Genomic DNA, 21,723 nt, shown 5'->3' with positions numbered 1-21,723 from the left:
AAAGAAAGTATTTTGGGTTTGGAACAACATCCTTTTTTTTTGGTAATTATTCCTATTTGAAACACATTTAAAACTAAACAAGCACACCATTTATGCCTGTTACCTGTTATTTAGTTTCATAAAAACTGACCTCTTTGGAGAGCCGTGTGAAAAGATCTCCCCCTCTGAGAAAGTCCAATATCAGATACAACTTTCCTTCTGTCTGAAATGCTGTGAGGGAAAGCAGCAAAGGTTACATTTAAGCAGTATTTTTCAACTATCAAAAGTAAAAAATAAATAAATAAATAAAAATGCTGTTGGAAAAGATATTTTGAAACTGTAGTTTACCAAGTTGCATGCCACTCAAAATTTAAATGCTACAGTCAAGCTACTGGCAATCTGTTTTAAAGTAAATAATTAAATACATTATTTTTTATAATCAGACAGCATCAAACTTGAAGACTAAAGATTATATGATGGATCATTGCTGTAAAGGCTACAGCGTTATGAAAACAGCTGATCTACTGTCATACAACTGAAGAATGTAGTTAAGATAAAGGCATTGCATGTAGTAAGTCACTCATTCAAAATTCCCTGTTTGTCATTGAAATAGAGCATTGGGGTTCAGAAATTGATGTTATTGTGTAAATGTTTGTGTTGTTTACAATCTTCTGAGAGAACAACTCACCATAGTGGAGTTTGACAATGAAGGGATGATTCACTTCTGCGAGAATGTCTCGTTCCATTTTCGATCTCACTCTGTCCCGCACTTAAAATACGTAGAGATAAAACATAGAGACAAAAAGACATGTGAATGTTTCAACTCATTAATTCTCATTCATTCCCTTGGCAAAAGGATAAAAGTGCACAACGAATCACAAAATGCATTACAAATAAATATTGATTTATAATCCTATTGATATTTCTTTTTCAAAGTAGATGAAAAGAATCGGAAGAATTGTTTTTTCAATAAAAGTGTTTTTGTGCCGTGACTCTTGTGAATATAACTTACTTAGGACATAACCAGATCTGGCTTAACCAAGTATTGGCAATTGGGTTAACAGGTTTATTTGACCATAAATAACTGGAATATGATCACATTTTTATATTAACTTTTATATTTGATATTAAATGTTAATGTGCAATTCAAAGTGGAAAAACTAATAATAATTGGTCTGCTTGTTGCAACTTGTAGGCTTGACCTTTCACAGCTGCAATCTTGTATCTCCCAATTACTTAGTTTAGATATGCAGATGTTTATATAAATGTTTTATTATAGTGGTTATTAAACATGAAAAATTCTAAATTAAGAAGAAATTGGATATGGGATTAGTGTTATGTTGGACGAGAAGGCCAGGCTCGCAATCAGTTCATCTCAACGGTGTTCGATGGGGATGATTTCAGGACTGTGCGGGCCAGTCAAGTTCTTCCACACTAAACTCATACAACCATGTCTTCATGGACCTTACTTTATGTACTGTGGCACAGTAATGCTGGAATAGAAACGTTACTTCCCCAAACTGTTGGAAGCATAGCATTGTGCAAAATGTCTTGGTATATTGAAGAATTAAGATTTTCCTTCACTGGAAGTAAGGGGCCTAGACCAACCCCTGAAAAACAGCCCCATTACCATTATCTTCACCAAACATCACATTTGGCACAATACAGTCAGAAAGGTAACAGTTTTCTTGCAATGGACATAACCAGACTCGCCCATCAGAATACCAAACAGACGAGTGTGATTCGTTACTCTACATAACACATTTCCACTGCTCTAGAGTTCAGTGGCGCTGTGTTTTACACCTCTCCATCCGACACTTGGCATTGTACTTGGTGATGTGAGGGTTGCATGCAGCTGCTAGGCCATGGAAAGCAATTCCATGAAGCTACCAGAAAACATTTCTAGAACTGCCCAGTCTTGCAGATTCGCCTAATAAGAAGATCAGACCCTTTCTATTGGTGCATGCTACACAAATCCTTGTCCAAACTCTTGTTCTATCCAGACTGGACTATTGTAATGCTTTCCTGGCTGGTCTTCCAGCATCCACTGTCAAACATCTGCAACTGATCAAGAATGCAGCAGCAAGAGTGGTCTTTAACAAGCCGAAGAGAACGCATGTCACAACTCTTCATCAATTTACACTGGTTCCCAATCGCCGCTTGCATCAAATTCAAAGCACTGATGTTCGCCTACAGAACAACCACTGGCTCTGCAGCCCTATACCTAAACTCACTAATTCAATGTGCCCTCCAGAAGCTTGCATTCTGCGATTGAACGGAGCCTTGTGATGCCATCCCAAAGAGGCACAAAATCAATTTCAAGGGCCTTTACCAGGTCTGTTCCAAGCTATTCTATTATATTTATAATTCTTTTTTTTTCTTTTTTTAAATGCTACGTGTACTGTGGTAGACTAACTGGGACTAGTCACAGCACTTACATATTGTTGCCCTTTTGTTGATTTGATTGCTTCTATTGTTCTCCTCATTTGTAAGTCCCTTCGAATAAAAGTGTCCGCTAAATGATTAAATGAAAATGTAATGTAAATGCTCTGTGCCAGATACAATTCAAAAGGGACTTAAAAAGGGAAAATTGTTATACAGTAATCTGAACAGTGAAATGTGTAGTTTTTGTTCCACTAGCACAGGGGTCTCCAACACGTCGCTCGCGAGCTACCAGTAGCTCGTGGCCTGATTGGAGGTAGCTCACCAAGGGGGCGTTCACATATCGCATCTTTAGCGCTCAAGTTCGTTATTTCAAATGTATGAAGCTCATAATTGAAGCGACGCACTCATTTTTTCCATGCGCAGCGAGATGAAAAATCCATTAGCTACTAAAACTTCTTGGTCATTGTGTAGAGCGCAGTGCATGGTTGCATAGCAAAGACAGACGCCACGGGAAAATCGGACCGAATTTTACTATTAATAATGAAAGATAAGCTAATGTGCATTGTGAACGTCAGTAATTTATCTTTTTTGACTCATTCTTTTTATAAAAATGATTTTAAGGCTGAAATATGCGAGCTTTTTATAAATCTTTTTTTGTCAAAAGTTTATTTGAACTTGTAGGCTACATGTTAGTAGATAACATGTCGCAAGACACTCCTTTAAAATCTGACCATTATTTTTAATGTTGTTATTTTGTTTATGTAAACAAAAAGTGCAAATGAATTTTAATTATATTTGTTATTTGCTGGTTTTCGACATAAACCTTGGTGAATGGATTTTATTGAGTAGTATTAGTACTTTTTGAACAGGATTCTGTGATAACTGATCGTTTTGGTCACTATAATCATGAAATGAAATTTTCAGGCCATTTCATCTCTAGTTAAGATGCACTATAAAATCAACTATAATTATGTGTTTTTATAGTATAATATGCAAAGTACAATTTTCTTTAAAAAAATTAATCTCTGATTCTGTTCTTTTCTCTGACATTTAAGGGTGACATATATAGGCCTACAAAAACTCTTGTCTAAAACAGTTTAGATAGTTGTTAATATGAGAGTTATGAGACATTATTTAAGAGATTTAAGTATTGTATTAGCCTACATGAGTAGCTCTCGGCCACTATATTTTTTAAAAAGTAGCTCTCAAATGAAAAAAGGTTGGAGACCCCTGCACTAGCATCACCAGAGCAAAATAATTACAAAATGAATGACAGGTTTCAAACACATCTGTTATTAGGGACTTTAAACAACAGCTGCTGATGGAACGGCAACGGCAGCCGGAAGTAAACGGTTAACTGCAGTAGTTAAAGAACGCAACAATCACTAAGCAACAGTGAAGAGTACGGCGTAGGGGATAATTTAATCATTTGACAAAATACAAATAAAGAAAGTGATTTTAAAAAAATAGCAGGAGAGGGTTGCTTTGGCCATTTAATGATATACATAAACAATTACAATGCCACATACCATAAAACATAACATTAACTTTCTTAATCTTTCATGTAGTAGCGACTACGGCAAATCAGCTGTTCTCCCGTAGTAGACGGTTACAGTAGAACGTCGTGAAGTAGCAGTTAAGTCGCGCATGCACAATAGATCGCCAGAACGCCGTTGCCGTTCCACCAGAGGCCGTTGCTTAAAGTGCCAAATGTTGTGCCAAACATGTAGTCCGACTCCAGACAGCCATTTGTTGAGCCATTGCCACTTTGTCAGGCTGGACACTCAAACAAACAGCTTTGTTAGCTTTATAAAGTCAATGTTTACATGAATGAAATACTCATATAGTAGTTGTCTCAGCACATTTTAACATCTAAAAATACATACTTCACCTTTAAGCCTGCAGGACTTAACTACAAATCGTTGACAAGTCTCAAAACAAAAGCAGCATGATGGATGTTGTATTCACACATGGATGTTTTACTCTGAATGGTTTGTCTTATGTAACAGCTGCAGCATTGCTGTGGTCTGACAGTGAGGTGCCACAGTCACTAATACTGTTATTTTCATTCACAAGTACATGAAGAACTTGCACAACATCATCCGCTGAGAGCAAAGACTTTAGTAAGTAACCATGGTTACGTTGAGTGAATAAGTTATGTGGGTTGTAAACAGGTTGTGAAATAGATTAACACTCCAAACTGAGCATTGTGAATAACGATAACTAATATATAATAACTACGATAACTACTTAAATTTGTGTTTGTTGTGTAAAAAACAAAGGGATGAATCACAAAAATGAATAAATGATGACGACAGTCAGTTAGCGGCTTAAAACCTCAGGTTTATCTGCTTAGTTCATTTCTGAGATGAATTCATTTTCTTTCTTCCAGGGAAGCTGCCATGGATCTTAAGTCCATATAAAACTATAAAACCATATAAAACAATAAAACTGTCATTCCGAAAAATCACCTGGCTGTCTGAGTGGGACCTTTTTCCCATGTTAAAGAATTTTGATGATTCAGACACCCTTTAAAAATCAACCAGAGAGCACTTCAGGCCTCCTAGCAGCTTAGCTATGACTCACAGGTTAGATGTCATGCTGAGCTGAAATAATAACTGCAGGTTTTGCATCAGCACATACCAGGGAGAGATCCACAAATGTAAGGCACACAAATTATGGGGCAGAAATCATTATTCAGATCACATAATATAAGGGCTGAAGTATCTTTTACCTTTTAGTGTTGCCTTTTTTAAGACCTTCATGGCGTAGAGTTGTCCTGTATCTGAACCTTTGATTTTTCTCACCAAGAACACCTGTAAATGAAAAGTAAGGTCAACACCCCACAATATTCACATCTAAGTCTGTGTCCAGGGGCTGTGAAGATCCAAAAAGAGGGACATTTAAAAATATTTAACATGACAGTACATCTGAAGTTGTCTTCAGCCATGTGACAGCTTAGTGTGAAGACTGACAGACAATTCTTTTGGGGGGAATATTCCTGCTAAGCTGCTTACAGTATGTAGCCAGCATTTAAATTTGAACAGTCTTCTTCACACAAAGGCAGAGCTCAAAGTGGGCTGGTATGCACTGGTACGCAGTACAGGCACTTCTGTATTTTAAGCTGTAGCACACCCTCACTCTTCTTGTGTACGATACCGGCACTTCTCACTGCGTTCACCCCTAATCACACTACTGTTTTCCTCAATCGGAAACAGAATGTAGAGACTCTTTAGAAATTGTTATTTTCATTTGAATATGTATTTTTTTAATTAAAACGTTTTAATGTTTATGTGGCATTAGATTAACATCATGCACAGAAATGATAAAAGACACAATCACACTGTAAAAATTATTTGTTGGTTTAAATTAAAGTAGCCTTACCTGGTTGCTTAAAATTTTGAGTTCATTTAAACAAAAAACTTTTAGTTGATACAAAGTGTTTATTCAACAGAAACTCTGTTATATGAACATAACATAAGATTTTGTTATCTTTGTGAAGCAAAGATTTGTGAGGGGAGTGGAGAGGGAGTACTGGCACTTTATTTTATCATATTGGTTCTGAAGACTTACACCATGTCCTAACCTGATGTGATGTGATAATATTCCAGCGATAAGAATTTGTCTGTCCACACCAGGTGCGACACAACTATGAGACACGACAAATTCTGTTTAATCAACAAAGTTAGGGAGGACATTCAGATAATCAATCAAATTAGCACAGGAAGAGCACGTTGAGTTAATCAACTCGATTAGCACAACATGAGGTATACGGTAGCCTATATATAGAAGACATATCTCTGTCCCACAACAGTTTTCCAGGATCCCTCCACTGCCCCATTTCCTTACTCCTAACTACTAACTGGGGTAAATAATCAATTATCACTTTTAGTAATGGCTATAAAGATCACACAAAATGACATTCAAACTCACATTAAACATTAAATAAAGCACATAATCAGTACCTGAGATTATCATGTCCAGCTGCAACGTCACAGAAATAGAAACCGTTTCTAAAACAGATTTGTTGCATATCGCCACCAAGGCTGCGGTTAGGACAAAAACTATGATTAACAAAATCAGAAAAGATTCCTTCTTAAGTCTTGTCTGGTTAGGACATGGTGTTAGAAAATGTGTCGTATGATACTTTGTTTTGTCATTTTTCCAATTTTGAACATGTCTGACATATTTTGTGTTCATAGCAGAAAAAAACAGCTTTGGGATTAAATGGGAGTATAAATAGCCTACTGACTGAATGAAGAATTTTCTCATCCAAAAACTAGTGAGCTAAGGCAACATCTTTATTAAAATGGAACATGAGTGATCAATTTGAAACATTCTAGATAGGAAGCAAATAGTAGAAGACACAACACACAATTGATTTCAAGATGCATAAATATTGGGTTTCTGTTGATACTTTTCAGTATTGTATGAATTATAAGTATATTCATAATCAACATTTCTCATGTGTTCCACCACCTTTCCATTTTCTGCTTAAAATGCTGACTTAAATTTTCTCCAAAGGTATATCGGATTATGCGGCCTATCTTATTGGAAGGTCTTTGTGTCGAGATTGTCATTATGATGTCTTTTTAATGCTGCCTACATGAAGCTTAGGTTTAGAACAGGCAGGAAATTTCAGTTTTGGGACACGCGATAATAATTTAAAACTATGTCATGTAAATCCTGCAACAACTGATCGTATCTTTCTACACCTTTCCCCATCCCAAAGTACACTCAGGTCAACTGAAGGGTTTATAAGGACACAGAAAAGGGTTTTACATCCATTACCCCAAACCTAAATACCACAGTTTGCATTAACAAAATTACATCCAAACAAATGGCACATATAATCTCAATTATTGGTAGAAGTCTGCATAACAGTAACACACAGAGGATAAATCAGATGCAGCATTTTTAAAGCTCACCTTTCCATAGGAGCCTTGACCCAACACCTTGAGCAACTCGAACTGCGACGGGTCTGCTTTCTCAAAGCCCTCTTTCACATGATCGCTGATATCAAATTCCTTTAAGATGCTGTCGTCCTGCAAAGGCAACAGATGGCACAGCTCAGAGAGAAATAAACAAATGCTTTTGCCATATTTAAGCATATTTGGCAATATGATGCCAGCAGGGATTATGAATAACAGTAGTAAACAGGTCAAGAAAAAAGGTTTGAATATTTAGACCACTTCTTCTATTATTGATTGCTATCAGGATGTGAAGAGAGTTTCAACATGTATAACAAAAAGTGCTTATAAAACAAATTGCCTTTCCTAACTTTAAAATAACAGATGCAGGTACCCATTTTTTACAGTGTACAGCAGTGTTAAATGTCAATAAAAATATTCAAATGTATTTATAGTATGAAAGTAAATAGCAGGTTGTGAGTGATTTACAATACTGTTAGTGATAGTTTACATGGAGCAATCTGAAGTTTGACATATATTAGTATTTACCTCAGCTTGTGGAAAAGCTACCTGTGATGAACTTTATGAAAAGCTACCTGTGATGAACTTTTAAATGAACATTATTTCATTTAATTAATTGTGTCTTTTTTTTACAGTAAATTTAGGTAAAACAAAATGTTGCTACTATTTTCTTTACAGTAAAGTTGTGAAGGGTGTCCCAAATGCGGTCATCTTGAAGTATAGCCTCTCTCTCTCTCTCGCGCTCTCTCTCTCTCTAGCTCTCTCTCTCGCTCTCTCTCTCTCTAGCTCTCTCTCTCTAGCTCTCTCGCTCTCTCTCTCTAGCTCTCTCTCTCTCTCGCTCTCTCTCTCTCTCTCTCTCTCTGCCAGTCAGGACTACCACACTGCAGACACGTGCCAGTAAACTCAAATGCTGATCACAGCTGAATAATGTACCCCGCACTGAGACTGACACAGCTCAGAGCCGTTAAACCAGCTTATGTCACGCATGCCATGCATACCAATAAATAAATGTGCAGCCGCATTACATAACCCATCTAGTCCAGCCCGGGCCACTCCTGTGACATGATGATGAGTACACTGAGGATATACAATGTTCAACCTCAGCACAGGGTCCTGGTTACCAATTCTGACAGCTCCTGCTGAGCTATATGCGCATAAAAGCTGAGCCAAGCAAAAGAGCTGCATGGTACCTCAACATGATCGTCATCAGGATATGATGAAGAATTATAAACTCTTCTTTGGTGAATTTACCTTCAGATCATGGGGATGGTGTGTCAGTCTCTGATAGAGGAGAGGCTGCGGCTAGTTGTCACATGGGACATTATATAATATATGAGAGTTGTGAATTCTATTCTTCAAATCAAAACTCCAATATCCTCTTATTTTGTTAATAGCTCTTGCTAACAAAAATAAAACCAAACTGACAAACATTCAGAAAAGTCTCAGCATTAATGATACATAGAATAATTAAGGTACACTTTAACTGAAAGTTTGAATTGTGTTCCAATATGAATAACCCCACCTTGAGAAATATTCACTGGAGTAGAAAAGTGTGACAACTTGGCCTGGTCTCCACTTTATATAAAATGACTCTTATATTATGAATTCAATTTAAATGCAAGGAAATTATCTACAAAGAATTTGTCACTTCTAAGAGAGGGAGAAAAAACCTTCAACAGACCAAACCGGCTTTTCGATTTAGCTTTCAATTTAGGATTCGGCCTCAGTGGTTCCATTTTCAGACTCACAAAAGAATTGTTTTTTGATTGCGTGAAAGCTGTGCTACAGCAATCATATGCAAATAATTACTAAATTCATTCATCTAACTGAGGTTTAATTCAAACTCTTAGGGTGAATTGAACAAGCACACTCCTCATGTGAAGGCATAATGCAGCTTTCTAAGATAAATGCTTTTGGCTTTATTGCATCCAAGACAAAAAAAAGAGTGTTTCATTTGCTTTTTTCAATAAAAAATTGCAATATTCAAAAGAAAAAGTTGCATGAACATGAAATTATGTAAATCCAGTTAATGTCCAATGTTTTATATTAAATAAGTCACGTTTAAGTCAGTTTTAAGTCACAAAAAAATTTAAATGCTATGTACTATACTTTAGCAACATAAACATGTGCTTTGTGTGTATGAAATACAGAACTGCTACCTATATCTTTCACAATTAGTCACTTATTAGGTTCCATTTCATTTTCGAGAATCTGCCTTAAAGGGATAGTTCACCCAAAAATGAAAATTCTGTCAGTATTTACTCACCCTCATGTTGTTCCAAACCCGTCAGACCTTCGTTTATCTTCGGAACACAAATTAAGATATTTTTGATGAAATATGAGAGCTGGATCTCTCCTCCATAGGCTTCTTAAGGGATTGAAACATATTCCCCGAAAAGTTATTAAAGACATCGTTAAAATAGTCCAAGTGACTACAGTGGTTCAATCTTAAGTTTATCAAGCGACGAGAATACCTTTTGTGCGCAAACCCCCCCCAAAATAATGACTTTTTTTCAACTATTCATTTCCTTCTCTGTGGGCCTCGAGTCAGTTCACTAGTTTAACAGCATAAGCTTCTGTTGTTGTACGTCACACGCATCACACACATGACCAGCGTCGGCCAATAGTGAGCTCTACGCAATCACACTACATTAACTGACTAGAGGTCCGCAGAGAAGGAAATGAATAGTTGAAATAAAGTCATTATTTTTGTTTTTTTTGCGCACAAAAAGTATTCTCGTCGCATGATAAACTTAAGATTGAGCCAATGTAGTCACTTGGACTATTTTAACGATGTCTTTAATAACTTTTCGGGGCTGGCAAGTTTCAATACCTTAGAAGCCTATGGAGGAGTGATCCAGCTCCCAGATTTCATCAAAAATATCTTAATTTGTGTTCCGAAGATGAACGACGGTCTTACGGGGTTGGAACAACATGAGGGTGAGTAAATACTGACAGAATTTTCATTTTTGGGTGAACTATCCCTTTAAAAGCCAAGAAAACTTCTGGTGTTATCTTCTGCATAAATACACTTCCTTCATATGTAAATAAGGTTCATTTTGGTGAAATATGCTATGAATAAATCATACTCAGTGGGGCCAGATAAAATATCTGAGAAGAAATGGTAAACATTGTAAATCAGAACCCTGTCAAGACACTACTGGAAATTAACACCATGATGTTAGTGAGCTGGTGTGACCTGCATTTCAAATCTGCTGCGTTTCTTGATCAAGTGAGGGGAAATATTCATTTTGGTAAAACTTAGGCTAACTCATGTCACTGGTTCCTTTTTTTGTTTTGTTTTGTGACTTTAACCCTCTGGGGTCCAGAAACACGCCGGCGCGTTTTGCGTTTTTTTTTCCACAAAGCAGCAACATAGACTTAAACTACTCCGTCATTTTTGGTCATATAAATAAAATCAATACATGATTATAAACTATAGAGGGTCTTCTTTTTTGTGTGTACACTCACATTAGCATCAAAACCGTGTGCTTTTGTAAAATAAAGAAAATAAACAGGGTGTGCTTTCTGCCTCTCTGTCTCTGTTAACTTTTTTTCTGGAGCACGTCTTTAAACTTAAACAAAGCTCAGCGAATACTATTCACACAAGCATGAGCAATATATCTTTATAATCATTTAAGTTTGTACTTTTAAAATATCTAATTCAAAACTAAAATAAATATTCTCTGTTTATGTAATCTATAAAAACAGAGAGCGGTGTCAGCCGCAATGATTTTTCCACAGATCAAAGGTGGTCTTTTGGCATAGCGCAAAGTAAAGGTAAAACTCCCTTCTCTGTGGTAAAATCTCTGTAATGCATGTCATTGGGTCCCTCCATGAGGGGATTGATTTTAAACAATAACTTATAAATATGGACATGATGCCAAAAAGATATGTATGCACAGGGTCAAATTTAAGAAAGTGTACATAAGATTGTAATTGTAAACTAAAAATAAATATGATTTGTGATGAACAAATTGTTTAAAGATCATATTTATTTTGGATTAACATGAAGCTGCAGTTCCACAACACATGCAGAACTTACAAAAGAAAAGCTGCAGATCTTTTTTTTTATACCCTTTTAAATTTTAAACCTGCCCATGCAAATCTTTGTGGCATCATTTTAGCTATATACATAAACCTTTAGGTCTTTAAGACCTGCAGTGAGCTATGAGGTTGTTAATTGATATTATATGCGTTTGCATATTACCCATGATTCTGCAGATAAATCTCTACCAATCAGAGAATTGCAATTAGAAATTCATGCCAAAAGAACACTTTAATGGCCACTCGCTCCTATGCACCACGAATGATGTAAGAGTCAGTCTCCCTCCTAAAAAACTTATATATTTGTGAATTTAATATGCATAATTTGCAATAAAGATAAAATATATAGTTTCAATTCAATATAGTGTATCAATGGCGTAGAAAAGTAATAGCACACCTCATCAAGATGCATGATTTGAGGTATAATTCATGTCTGTACTCTGTACCACATGTTGTGGGACAAGTTATACAATAAATTGTAATATTTGGGGTTAAATATTAAATGTTGAGGTCAAACACCTTAGCAAACGCCATTAATAATTGAAATAAACATTGTTTCAGACAAAAAATATAGTTCATTAGTCTAACTGTAGGTTGTTAACAGCTGCTGAGCATTAATGTGTGGTGATCTAAATGTGGTATGTACCTGCATTTATCAACTGCTTTATCCAATCAGAATTTGCAGGAAGATTTGTCGGAAGAATCTGTTTTATAAGATATATTTTCATGTAGTCCTGGATATATTTTACACATTTCTATTTTTACACAGTGCTCTCAAATCAATTAGCACAGCCATCCAAACACTCATATTTTAGTGAAACAGTTTCAGTCAACACATGTATTACTGCAAAATCATTGTGCTCATCCTCTCTTTCAGACAAATTAGAGTTTTTATTATTAAATACACTCCTAAGAACTATTATTTCACATTATATCTACAAAATTCCCAGTAGTTCTTGGCATGTACAGATTTAAGAAGATAGATTTTGGTGCACTGAAGTAACTCTAGGCAAGCGCATGTGTCATAAAATAATCCATAGATGAAAATCTGACACTTAACAACCTGGACAGCATTACATAACCTGATATGGATATAGATCTGTTAGATCCCTGCATAGACCTCAATGCCGGGACTTTATCTTAGATTTGACTTCAGCACTTGCATAAATAGCCATATGATGAATAGTTAATAAACTCAACATCAAATTATCAAATTATTGATGAATCTGTAGAGTACGTAACCCTGAATATAGAATGGCGAGAGGAGAGCAGAAATGCATAGCTGTACTTTAAAAAAAGGAGTAATGCAATCTTGCTTCTATATGGAGTCATATGATAGCCTATGTCAAAAGTTATCATGATCACAAATTAGAAAACAAGTTTGTGTAAGGTTAAGGCTGTTCCTTGTTTAGAGCAATGTAAAAAGTGTTCAGTTCACTAACTTTTTTTTAGAAAACTCGTTGCCTTAAAATGATTAAGTAAATAAACTTAATTGAAATGTTTTCTTAATGCTGTCTTAATAATTTTAAGGCAACGGGTTTACTACATTTTAAAGTAAAGTCAACTGATCACTTTTTACAGTGTGTGTATATATGGCCGTCAGTTTGTTCAATTCTTTGTCTTGTGCTTTGCACTGCCATATGTTTGCTCCTGCTATTTTTCCTGTTTTGGATTATCTTCTTTGTTTTGTTTTATCAATAAATACTGCTGCATTTAGATCCTGCTTCCTCATCCTATTCCCTTATCTGCCGTGACATTATTATTACTACTACTAGTATTATTATTGATGTTGATAGTTCTACTACTATTGTACTTCTTAAATATACATAAGCCAAATACACTTGTAGGCTTTAGTTAAAAGAGAATGTTTAATGTTTTTCAATTTGACAACAAAAATGTATATTAAAGTAAATGACAGTGTACAACACTGTGTACCTATTGTAAAAAAAATCACAGTATCAATATAGCAAAAGTAAAAAACTGTGAATTGTGAAGAACTTGTTACGTAACATTACGTTTACCTCATGAAGACTCGGACATATGTTTAGTTAGTTATAGAAAAATCAAAAACGTATCTATAGAAAATAATATTGTGACACATATCGCTTTAATTATAAATACATTATACATTTTTGTAAACTATAAGCAAGTTTTTATGACGACCATTTAAATGACTACATCTCAAACATTATTAAAAACTTATGCTTCAAAAAGTAGAACTTTTTAGAAACTTTATTTTTTTTATTTAGTGCATACAACTAAAAATGTGTTTCTGGGTCCAAGCAACTGAAAATGATGGAGCATTTCATAATTCAAAAAATTAGAACTAGTTTTATGAAAATGTTGATTTTACAATGTGCTCAAATTTAGTATGTTGAAAGATAATTAGGTAGCACTTTATTTTAAGGTGACGTAGTTACACGTTACTCCATGTACTTACGCTAAATAACAGTAAGTTATGCATAATTACAACTGAACCTAAACCTAAACCAAACCCTAACTGTAACTCTGTAATTCTCTGTAACTCTGTAAAGTCCAGTACATGTAGTTAATTAATATTTCTCAGTACGTATTTGATTAAGTACAATGTTTAAACATTACGTTAAAATAAAGTGTAACTGATAATTAATATATTGTAAACATTGTTTGACTTTATGTATAATGTATATACATTATTATAAGTGCTGGTATTGCCTTATGAACTGTGATTACATTATAAGTTGCTACATTGTGTTAATAATGTAATACATTTTTCATACAATAAACAATTACATTATGTGAGCATTTTTTATTGCATTATGAGCTAAAGATTTTTATTACGTTTTAAGAAAATTATTACATATTAACCTTTTATTACATTGATAATGTAATACTTGTTACATTATGTGCGGTTATAACATTCTGTTTTGTTATAATATTATGAGTTGATACAGGGCTAGTTCTCGTGTTGTTCTAAACCTGTTGCTGCCATTATTTTCAACCATTCAATCTTCAGAGATAAATATTTGACTATATTCTTGCCTCAAACACTTAGTCGGCCTACTCTATCTCTGTATACACATTTACTGAAATTGATGGGTTGATATTTTGGATGCTTTTGCAGGTCTGATGGAAACCACATGTGGCACATCAGAGATTGAACCTCTTCCCGATTGCTTAGGATCCTCTCAGGAGTCTCTTTGCACAAAATAAAAAACTAATTATCGTGAAAACTATAGTCGATTAAAAATGTTCCTCACAGGATCACTGGCTGAAATGTGAGAGTGAGGATAGTGGAAATATTGGCTTGTTGTGAGTCGTGGTTCATTAAACATTATTACTGATCAGCCTGAAATTTCGATGTAAAAAAAAAAGACGATAAAAGATACATATTTTTATTTTTTCCTCATGACTACGGACCTTTATTTACTAATTAATCAATAACCACTACACTAAAAACTTTGATATAGTGCATGTATTAAGCATCACATTGTGCCGTTTTATTTGCAATGACATCACAGACTGACATCATTGATCTTTCCTCTTGCAATGTGCAATTCTGATTACTGATCTCACATTTAATTAAACCTGTCTTCTTATCAGTTTACCTCCACATGACTGCTTGTGCCAAACCTGATGACTTCAGAGCTAAGCTTAGTGACGCTGGGCCTGTGCTAGCACTAACTAAATTACTCCAGCCATTTAATTTCCCGGGCTTTGATATGCTGACTACATTTATCACTGTGGTGAAATAAAATCAGCTCTCCAGGCCTCTTAGTACAGACTGTATTTATCTGCAGTAAAGGTTACCAGAACCTTCTTAAAAGACTGAGAATGAGCATCTAAACTCATAATGCTCAGAATCACTGACACTTCAAATCTACAAACATTTATTAAGATGGTGAAAAATATCTTTTGTACACAGTGGGAATTTATTATAGCCTGAAGATAATAATCTAGAACAGTCAGATTATTCTATTTAATTTTTTTCCTAATGGTGTCAGAAATGTATAGATAGTTGTTTATTCTCTTTGATCCCTAGCTGGCGCTTGGTCTGGATTGGCTCCTAAGCCCGTACGCTGCTGTGGGTGCCAATGGTTGTCAAATCTCATTCACGAGGCGTTTCCACGTGGGACGATCCAAGGCGGTCGTTCTAGCGTTGTCGATATTTAATCTGCGATTTCTGATGTCCTCCTCAACCTGTTTGAGCCACGTTTTCTTTGGTGCCGTTCGCTGGATTGTCCACTGGGAGGGTGGGTTACACCAGAGGAGTTGGTGTGGTAGTCGGCTCCCAGTCATTCTGCAAACATGGCCAAACCATCGCAGTCGTCGTCTTTGGATTTGTTCCTCGATCAATGGTTGTTGGCATCTGCGCCGGTTTTCCTCATTTCGAAGGCAATCTCGAAGTGATACTCGCAAGATCTGGCGCAGGCATCGCATTTGGAAAGCTTCGAGTTTGTTGAGGTCCGCCTTCAGCACCATCCACTTTTCGGATCCGTAGAGTAGAATCGGCAGGAGTAGCGTCTGCAATAGGTGAATTTTGGTAGGGATGGAAATATTGGTTCGGTACCACAGACACCACTTTAGCGAGGCGAATGCTGCGGTTGCTTGGCCAATTCGATTGTGGATCTCCGCTGTAGACGCAACTTTCTTCTCTTAAATCAGTGACCCCAGGTATTTGAAATTCTGAACTTGCTCAATCTGGATGCCGTCAAGGTGGACGTTGCCCGGCGAGTTGTTTATTGGTTGTTGGATGTATGAGGATGCATGCATTTAACAATTTGGTCATCTTCATATTATGTATAGTGTGTCTTGTAAATACATAACCTGATTAATTTTCCAGTTTCTAGAAATCTGAATAAGATATATGCTTATATTAATCTGATTTCTGTATCATGTTGAATGAGAATCAACAACGCTATCTCAAGGGCAATTCATACGTATTTTTACGAGGTTGCTAATACGTACAAATTTGTTTGACCTCACTCGTACGAATTCGTAAGATTTTTGCTTAATCGTACGTATTTTACGAGTTGCCCAATTCGTATGAATTCGTACAAATTACCTACCCCTGACCCCGCCCCTAAACCTACCCATCACTGGGGTTTAGACAAATCCTACGAATTAGCCACCGAATTGGTTGTGAGATAGCGTTTTTTATTCTGCTACAAAAGAACAGATACATACAGGGCATTGAAGGTACTAATTCTAAATAGCCAACTCGTAAAATACGTACGAATTGCCGTGAGATCGGGTTGGAATTAAGGAGCTGGTTTAATTACTGTGCAGAATCACTAAAAATTATAGGAAGACATTTAGTGGGGAAAGAATGTGTGTGAAATATTTTATTTGGAATATCCAGATCTCCGATCTTTGGAATATTCGGAAAGCTGTCAGGCACATGTCTTTTCAGAATAAAGAACATTCAGAATATGGATCTTGTAAATGTGATCACTGAGTTTGTAGCGCACAGTATATGCAGTACTTTGCCAATCTAAAAATAAGCAGCATATAGATTTCCAATATTTCAATCCTGTTCTGGCAATTGTATATTCCATGACCATGTAATTTCAAAAGGCTTTGTTTTGTTGGGTTCAGTGGTGCACAGAGCTTTAACCTTCCCCATCAAATCAAAAGAAGGCTATCCGTCCATCAAAAATTCATTTCTGACAACAGAGCCAGCTTGACACTGCTTTAAACATCCTGACTCGATTTAGAGAGCTTGTCTCTTTAAAAAATACTTTAGAAAAGACAAAGACTAATGTTACGCAATAAAGCAGTGGGTCTAAAGTATTTGAGTAAATGAAGTTAGTTACTGTACTTAATTATCTTTTTGGCTACTTTGTAGTTTTACTAAGTATCAAAGATATTAGCAACTTTTACATTTTTTAATAAGTATATACTATATACCTACCTAGTATATACCTAGTATATACCTACTCTTTACTCCAACACATTTATGATCAGTATTGCAATTACTCGTTACATTTTGCATGGCACCTAAACTTTTCTGCAGCCTTTTATTCAAACCAGATCTCAATGCAATTCGTACAAATTTTACGAGGTGGCAACTTCGTACGTATGGCCTACCCCTGACCCCGCCTCTAAACCTACCCATCACTGGGGTTTAGACAAATCCTACAAATAAGCCACCTCCTACTCACTTGTACGAATTCGTACAAATTGGTTGTGAGATAGCATTATTTATTCTGCTACAAACAAAGTGATATCGCCATCTACAGGGCATTTAAGGTACTATATTTTGGGCGTTTTTGCCCTTCCTCAACCAAACCTGTCAACAAGACTACTTTAACGCGAATGCTAGTGCATTAGCAGGTAGCTGCTGAATCGCAGGTTTTTAATTCATGAGAGGATGAAACCAGCACGTACAGTGCAAGGGCTTTGAAAATAAATATGATGTCTCTTTGGGCTGGCCGATATGGAATTTTTTTCCATATTGATCGATCTCGATTCTTATCACGATATGTAGTTTTTGCAGATGCTGCCAGTGTAAGGGATATCCTGAAGCTTGAAGAAATAAGAGATTCACTGAAACTTAACAATAAAGTTTAATAACATAAAAAAATTAAACAATATACCTTCCAATAATGAGCACAAAATATTTTTGTTAAGGTCTTCAGGCAGACAAAGGATTCACATTACACTCCCACATTGTATGAATCTTTCCATTGGTCAAGAGAGCAGCAGGGCCCACAACTGGCAAAATAAAATTCAGAGCAGCGCTCTTTCACTCATACAGTTTTATATGCTTTCAAACAAGTGCAAACTAGTAAGTGACTGGTCAGTGGTCACTTTTCAATATATTTTACATTTTTTGATTTTGTAAACAACAAAAACGTATTTAAACAACTTAAAACACAATTATTAAATAATAATAATCTCAAATATTTGTAGAGGCAGCACAAAACCCAAGTAAGTAAACATGTGGGTCACACCCTCTGACACATTTAAGTGCTAAACAAAGACAAAATAAATGCAAAAACTAAACCACTATAATACTATTATACTGGTTTACCTCCCAGAGATTTTTTGGAGGTATTGAAAAATGCAAAAATAAAAGGTTGTATTCATTTGTAATTGCTAACATGAGTCATCTCCCTTTATACAATAATACAAACTTTTACTTACTGAAACATTCAGCGAGGCAATAAGTAATAGCGCTCGTTATATATTTTTGCTCCTCTTTGATTTTTTTGGCTGCAAAGCATGACTGGATGTATTGTTGTTTAACAGAGCCGCTCCCGCTAGCGATGCTAACAGGCGACGTAGTGGTCTTGCTTTGCTGTGTGTGAGGTGTCGTGCCGAGATAGGTCTGGCTGCAGAACCATTACGTCATAATAGTCTGAGGATGACAGTTATGACGTAATGGTTCTGCGGTTCTGCAGTTGGTTATTATTGGAGGTGCCAGCTTGAGCCCGCAGAGTCACACTCTCAGAGTAATTACTGGGGTGGTGATGGAAAAGATTGGTTGTATTCCCCGTCCTGGCTGGTACCAACCGCTGGCATATAGACCGGCTTCGCCTGTTCCTGGTCGTTTTTGCCATATCCAAACCACGCCCACACAATTTACGTCGTGTTACCTTTTTTTCAACAATGTCTTCGGTCTCGAGTGATGTAGTGATGTCGCCTTCATGTTCGGCATTATTTTCGCTGTCCTCAACTTTTTCTCCCTCTCTCTCAGTCTCCTTCTGTTTACTGTAGCCACGCTGCTCGCTGAGAAGTGGGCGTGTCCTACCGGCATACGGCAGACTCTGATACTGTTGTTGTTGCACTTACTTTTTCATGTGATATCGAATAATATGTCCCAAGCATATTATCGAAATCGTTCAAAATTTTATCGCGATCCCGTATCGAGATCTAATTATCGCCCAGCCCTAATTTCTCTCCTCGCAAATTAACTGTTTCTTGTTTTTAACTGGCATGTCTCTATAGTTGTAGAGGACTAGTGCATCTTTGAGTCTACATTTAGTACAAGTAACATACTTAAGTACTGTAAAATCAGATACTCTACGACTTTTACTCAAGTCGTACTAGAATTGGTGACGTGTAATTTGTAATGGAGTCATTTTCGCTGTAAGGTAGCTGTACTTTTATTCAAGTATGGTTTTCAGGTACTCTTTACACCTCTGCAATAAAGAAACAAAAACTAAAAAGTCCTTATAGCCTCAAGCTAGTGACTGCATGAAAAACCTTTCTATGAGATGCTAAAGTGTACACAATTTGTAACAACCTGTTAGGATAAACGTGCTCTGATGTTGAGATTACATTACATTACACATTCATCAATTTAGCGTACATGTATTAGAGACATCAGAAATAAAAGTTAGGTCCATTTTATCATCCATTGGAGGCACAGATGCTTCATAGAATGGAACTCTTTTGAGGCCTTGACTATTAATACTGAGAGACAGGTATGTCAGATTTGATCATTGTTGCCAGCAGACATTTGAGGGTTCAGCAAAAACAACACAGGTCCACAGCTGTTTGAAAACCAACCAAGATATGCTTATGTTTACTGCTACTGCTGATGTTAGTGTCTAATATCTCTGATGAGATCCATATTGCAGTGCTTATAAAATTGTATAATAAAAAAGCAGTTTAGACTTGAGCCGAATTATAGTCCAAAAATATCTATCATAAGTTTTAGCCAAAGGAAATTGTGTGTGGTAGGAGAAAAAACCCACTGAACTTGTTAGACATTATGGAAAATACTTTTGAGGATCATATTATAAATATCCTAATTATGAATTATAAAATTGTACAATGTAAGTAAGAACAACTTATTTCAGCTATTAAAATCCTCCTTGTTACAGTAAATTGTGCTGTTAAGGTGATATAAAGGCTGCACAATGACTCCCCAGAAATTGTGGGCAATAATAATAAGATTATAGTGAGTGCAAAAGCAATGTCCACACCAGAGTACATACATAAACACTCTAAATTTACATGATAACAATAAAAAAAAGTTTTTTTAAATATCCAACATAAACAAATGTGATGTTTTTTTTTTTGTGCAGGGAAATAGCCCTTTCTCAAAATAAGGACACAAATCATATTTTACCTATAAAAACAACTTGTTTAGCCTACCAATCTTTTATGTTAAAAATGTACAATAAACATGCTGTTACAATTATTATTGTTTGCATTCTTCTTTCCTTTTTCTAGTGTAAGTACCAATCACACTATCGGGTTAATAACCGCGAGGCCTATATAAAAAGCAATAAAATGATCCTGGACAAATGTAAAGAAAATGTAAAGAAACTCCTCTACGATTTGACAACTTCTACAGCTTTGTAAAGGTGCCCTGCAACAATTATCAATATAACGTATGCAGTGTGCAATAAAACAAAACAACAATATCAAACTGTAAAAACTGCAGTGGATTTTTAATTGTATTATTCTTAGCGAATTATTTGATTTCAGGATCCTTTAGGATAGAATGGGTTCCAGATTATGATAGAAATTCCAACAGGAATCCACACATTCTATGCGTATTGAGTAGTTCAGGCTATTTCCAACCAACCCAATGAGAAGTCTGATGGAAAATACAAAGCATGTTTGAAAAAAAGCTTTGTTAATAAATCCTGAACACTGAAATTGCGTTTTCACATTTCGCACTTCAGCACAACTTTACACCGCAACGGTCAGATTTCGACATTGTTTACATGCACTGTCTGTCTCCACACCTTTAATTCAATGATTTAACACACATGTTGGTAGTATACAAAACAAATAAAGCGATACCCACCTCTAGTTTGCATAAACTCGAGCTTTTAGATCGCGACTTTCTGCGCAGGTAGACGGAAAACCATCTTCTAACAGTAAATTTGCGCATGTTCGTATCCATTGTCCCGGTTCAGCTGCTATAGCCTAAAAGACAATTTATCTGTCCAGCGTTTAAATCCAGATCAGCACAACAGCGCGGATTTACAGTCGCCTCCCCTCCACTAGCCTAATCCATAATGCTCACTTATGAGGGGGCGAGGCCATAGCCAAGCCAAGCATGCAGGTTCGGGCACGGATGCTGACGCTGAGCCGTTAGTTCGGTTGAGCACGGGAGAGATGACGGGAGCTGTCCTCCTCAGAACCACCTTCACACTCGAGCTGTGGAAGAACCCTCCCCAATCACTGAGATCCTTAAAGCTGAAGCGTCGTTTTTTTATGTTCAAAAATACATTTTTAAATATATATATATATTTTTAAATATACAATATATATTTTCTAAATGTATCTAAATATGCTGAGGGAACTATAAACAATGGTAATTCCCTTGAAAAAAAAATGTTAATTGGCTACTATGGTGGCTCTTTGGTGCTATAAAAACTTTGCTCTGATGCCTTAATATTGTCACAAAAAACAATTAATGGGTTTGGGGCCACAG

The 21,723-nt window shown here is 36.0% G+C and overlaps 1 protein-coding gene across 1 annotated transcript in view; it reads right to left on the bottom strand.

Annotated features, from left to right (window-relative positions):
• rps6ka2 (ribosomal protein S6 kinase, polypeptide 2) overlaps window positions 1–21,441 on the bottom strand; it is a 62,860-nt gene extending 41,419 nt beyond the window's left edge. The window contains exons 1-5 of the mRNA XM_077246400.1: window positions 21,091–21,441; window positions 7,293–7,409; window positions 5,099–5,180; window positions 668–748; window positions 131–210 (exon numbers count right to left, since the gene is read on the bottom strand). Of these exons, the coding sequence (XP_077102515.1) occupies window positions 131–210; window positions 668–748; window positions 5,099–5,180; window positions 7,293–7,409; window positions 21,091–21,189 (459 nt within the window). The 5' untranslated portion in view covers window positions 21,190–21,441. The remainder of the gene's footprint in view (window positions 1–130; window positions 211–667; window positions 749–5,098; window positions 5,181–7,292; window positions 7,410–21,090) is intronic.
• Window positions 21,442–21,723: the final 282 nt, after the last annotated feature.

This window comes from Siphateles boraxobius, unplaced genomic scaffold (assembly GCF_051911475.1).
Source record: "Siphateles boraxobius isolate OS27281-9 unplaced genomic scaffold, OSU_SipBor_1 104, whole genome shotgun sequence".
Lineage (NCBI taxonomy): Eukaryota > Metazoa > Chordata > Actinopteri > Cypriniformes > Leuciscidae > Siphateles > Siphateles boraxobius.
The sequence above is the reverse complement of the archived record's forward strand: the minus strand, read 5'-3'. Positions and strand labels throughout refer to the sequence as shown.